Source organism: Solanum tuberosum, unplaced genomic scaffold, assembly GCF_000226075.1.
Source record: "Solanum tuberosum cultivar DM 1-3 516 R44 unplaced genomic scaffold, SolTub_3.0 scf00003, whole genome shotgun sequence".
NCBI classification, from domain to species: Eukaryota; Viridiplantae; Streptophyta; class Magnoliopsida; order Solanales; family Solanaceae; genus Solanum; species Solanum tuberosum.
The window spans coordinates 4,461,349-4,464,733 of record NW_006238929.1 but is presented as its reverse complement, the minus strand read 5'-3'; the positions used below and the strand labels follow the sequence as shown (position 1 = coordinate 4,464,733).

At 38.4% G+C, this 3,385-nt stretch overlaps 1 protein-coding gene across 1 annotated transcript in view; it reads right to left on the bottom strand.

The window, feature by feature from the left end:
- Positions 1-2,020: 2,020 nt before the first annotated feature.
- The window catches only part of LOC107059543 (uncharacterized), a 4,667-nt gene continuing 3,302 nt past the window's right edge, over positions 2,021-3,385 (bottom strand). Inside the window, exons 2-3 of the mRNA XM_015306124.1 lie at positions 2,703-3,007; positions 2,021-2,516 (exon numbers count right to left, since the gene is read on the bottom strand). Of these exons, the coding sequence (XP_015161610.1) occupies positions 2,021-2,516; positions 2,703-3,007 (801 nt within the window). The remainder of the gene's footprint in view (positions 2,517-2,702; positions 3,008-3,385) is intronic.

The window sequence follows — 3,385 nt, the reverse complement described above, 5'->3', positions numbered from 1 at the left end:
TTTTGCTGGCAGTGAAAAATATTTTAGAATGCAAAATTTTAAAAAATACAAAACTTGTTGGCATACAAAGTGAGATTGAAATACGAAGTGAACACAAAAAATATATAACTTGTTGACATACATTTAGAATGAATACAAAATAAAAATGAAATACAAAACTTGTTGACATACAAAGTGAGCACAAAAAATATATAACTTGTTGACATACCTTTAGAATGAATACAAAATATAAAAGAAATACAAAACTTGTTGGCATACAAAGTGAGATTGAAATAAAAAGTGAGATTGAAATACAAAGTGAGCACAAAAAATGATAACTCCATTGATGGAGCTTAAGAGCTTAAGTGATTGGAGAAAGAGTTGAGAAGAAGAGAAGAAAAGAAGCGATCTTATTGAGTTCACATAGAGTTGCCTTTACATTGTATTCACGTGAATGGGCTTACATCAGCTATTGAGATATATATACACACTTATGACTCTAACTAACTAACTCATACATGCAGCTTGCTATTTCTCTATACTGATCAACACTCCCCCCCAAGCTCATGGTTGAAATACATTTTTTAGTCCAAACTGATCCATCAACCCATTGTGCTGCATCATACCTAGGCTCTTAGTAAGTAGGTCGGCTGGTTGATCCTTAGTGTTCACATGCTCAGTCTTGATCACCCCTTGACAAAGTCTTTCTCTAACAAAGTGACAATCTATGTCAAAATATTTTGTTCTTTCATGAAAGATAGGATTAGCTGCGATCTGTGTTGCTGCTTTGCTGTCACATATCATTTTTACTGGCAAGGATACTTTAATTCCCAGCTCTTGGTACAAACCAATCAACCAGGTTACTTCAGCAGTGCATGCAGCCATGCTTCTAAATTCTGCCTCAGCAGAACTTCTTGAAACTGTGTTCTAATTTTTAGACTTCCAAGAGATGAGTCCTCCTCCAAACTTAACCAAGTATCCTGTGTGACTGACTTCCTGGTTTCCAAACATACTCCCCAGTCAGAGTTACAGTAGGCTGTTAGTGTATTGGTATCTTCTGCAGGCATAAAGAGACCTAGTCCAGGTGCTTTCTTGATATATCTGATGACTCTTAGGGCTGCATTCATATGTGATTGTTTAGGACAATGCATAAACTGACTTAAGACCTATACTGAGAAGGCAATATCAAGCCTTGTCATAGTAAGATATAAAAGCCTTCCTACTAGTCCTTGGTACTTTGTAATATCAGTTAGAATATCATCATCATCCTTACCAGGTCCATTGTTAATGTGCTCATCAAATTTGACTGATGTGAGCTTTTGATTGATCTCCAATGGTGTGCAGGCTGGTTTTGCTCCCCCTAGGCCAGATTCAGACACCAAATCTAAGGCATACTTCCTTTGTGACATGATTATCCCCTTGTTGGACCTAGAGAATTCAATGCCCAGAAAGAACTTCAATTCCCCCAAATCTTTCATCTTGAACTTCTATTGAATTTCCAGTCTAGTGTTACACAGCAATTGATGATTGTTTCCAGTGATTAATAAGTTATCTACATATACTAGTATTACCACAGTTTCACTTCCAGCCATTTTTGTAAACAAGGAATAGTAATAATGACTTTGCTTGAATCCCATATTCACTAGACCCTCTGTTAGTTTCACATTCCATTGTCTTGGTGCCTGTTTGAGCCCATATGAAGATTTGTGTAATTTACAGACCTTATGACTCTCCCTATGTCTGGAAAATCCACAAGGTATGTCCATGTAGACTTCCTCAAGGAGGTCTCCATTGAGAAAGGCATTGTGGACATTTCCAAAGTGCCAGCCTTTAGAAGCAGCTAGTGCTACAATTGATCTGACAGTAACCATCTTGGCTACTGGACTAAATGTTTCTCAATAGTCAAGACCCTCTGTTTGGCTAAACCTCTTGGCTACTAGTCTGGCCTTGAACCTTTCCACCTCCCAGTGGACAAGTATTTAATTTTATAAATCCATCTACAGAAAATTGGCTTCTTGCCAGCTGGAAGATCAACAATACTCTATGTCTTGTTGCTTTGTAAGGCATCAATCTCCAACTGCATTGCTTTCACCCAAGCTGGATCAGAAGCAGCTTCTTTGTATGACACAGGCTCACAGATAGTTGAGTATGCTCTTAACACCTGTTGATAGGAGGTGGAAAACCTAGAATATGTGAGTTGGTCAGCCAAAGGATATAAACAAGTATTGCCTCTAGGCTTAGTAACAAAGTCCTGTAACCAAATTGGAGGTCTACTGGCCCTGGTGGATCGCCTAGTTGATTCAGCTGGTATAACAGGAGGATGATGTGGAGTTGTAGTTGCATTAAAAGGAGGACTAGTGGAATCTTCAGGTACTGGCTCAGGCACAATAGATATCTGATGTGGAAGGGAATCAGTAGCCTCTAGGAAGACACAATGACTGTCATCACTTGGAATTAAGGCCAATACTAGAAATATAGGATTGGATGCTACCTTAGCATGCTTAAATGGGAATAAATGTTCTTGAAAAATAACATTTCTGCTAACAAAGAAACTATGACCATGAAGATCATACAAAATGTACCCCTTTTGTGTGGAAGATTATCCCATAAGAGCTGCAGGAATTGCTCTAGGAGAAAATTTGTCCAACACTTTAGGACATGCTGCATAGCATAGACAACCCAAAACCCTTAGATGAAACAGAGATGGAGGATGCATATATAACCTTTCAAAAGGGGATGTGAACTGAAGTACTCTGGAAGGCAGCCTGTTCAATATGTATACAACAGTGGAAACACATTCACCCCAGTACGTAAGAGGAATAGACGCTTGAAACCTAATATACATGGCCATATTTAAGATGGTTCTGTGCTTTCTTTCAGCAACACCATTTTGCTGTGGTGTATACACACAAATTGTTTGATGGACAATGCCAAGCTCTCCCAACAAACTTTTAAAAGCATGACTGAAAAATTCACAACCATTATCTGTCCTCAAGGTTTTAACAGTGATGGAGAATACATTTTTAACCTGTGTAAGAAAGTTCCTGAGGACCACTATAGTATCAGCTTTGGAAATGATAAAAAACAACCAAGTGTATCTGTTGTAGTCATCCATAACTATAACAAAGAACCTCTTTCCATTATAGGTGGGGACTTTCTATGGTCCACATATATTGATATACCGTGAGTTTATGGTATTTCTAATACATTTCACTTACAAGTTGTGTGTGTCTAGGGCCTTTTTATATTGGTTCTGATGTGTTTTTATCATATTTTGCAGGAAAGATGTTCAGGCGCGGAAGTATAGAGACAGCTGAAAGAAATGCAGAAGAAAGGCATTCACGGAGGTGATCTACGGACCGTAGGTTCATTCACGGTCCGTAGGTGATGACCGTAGATCAGCAGG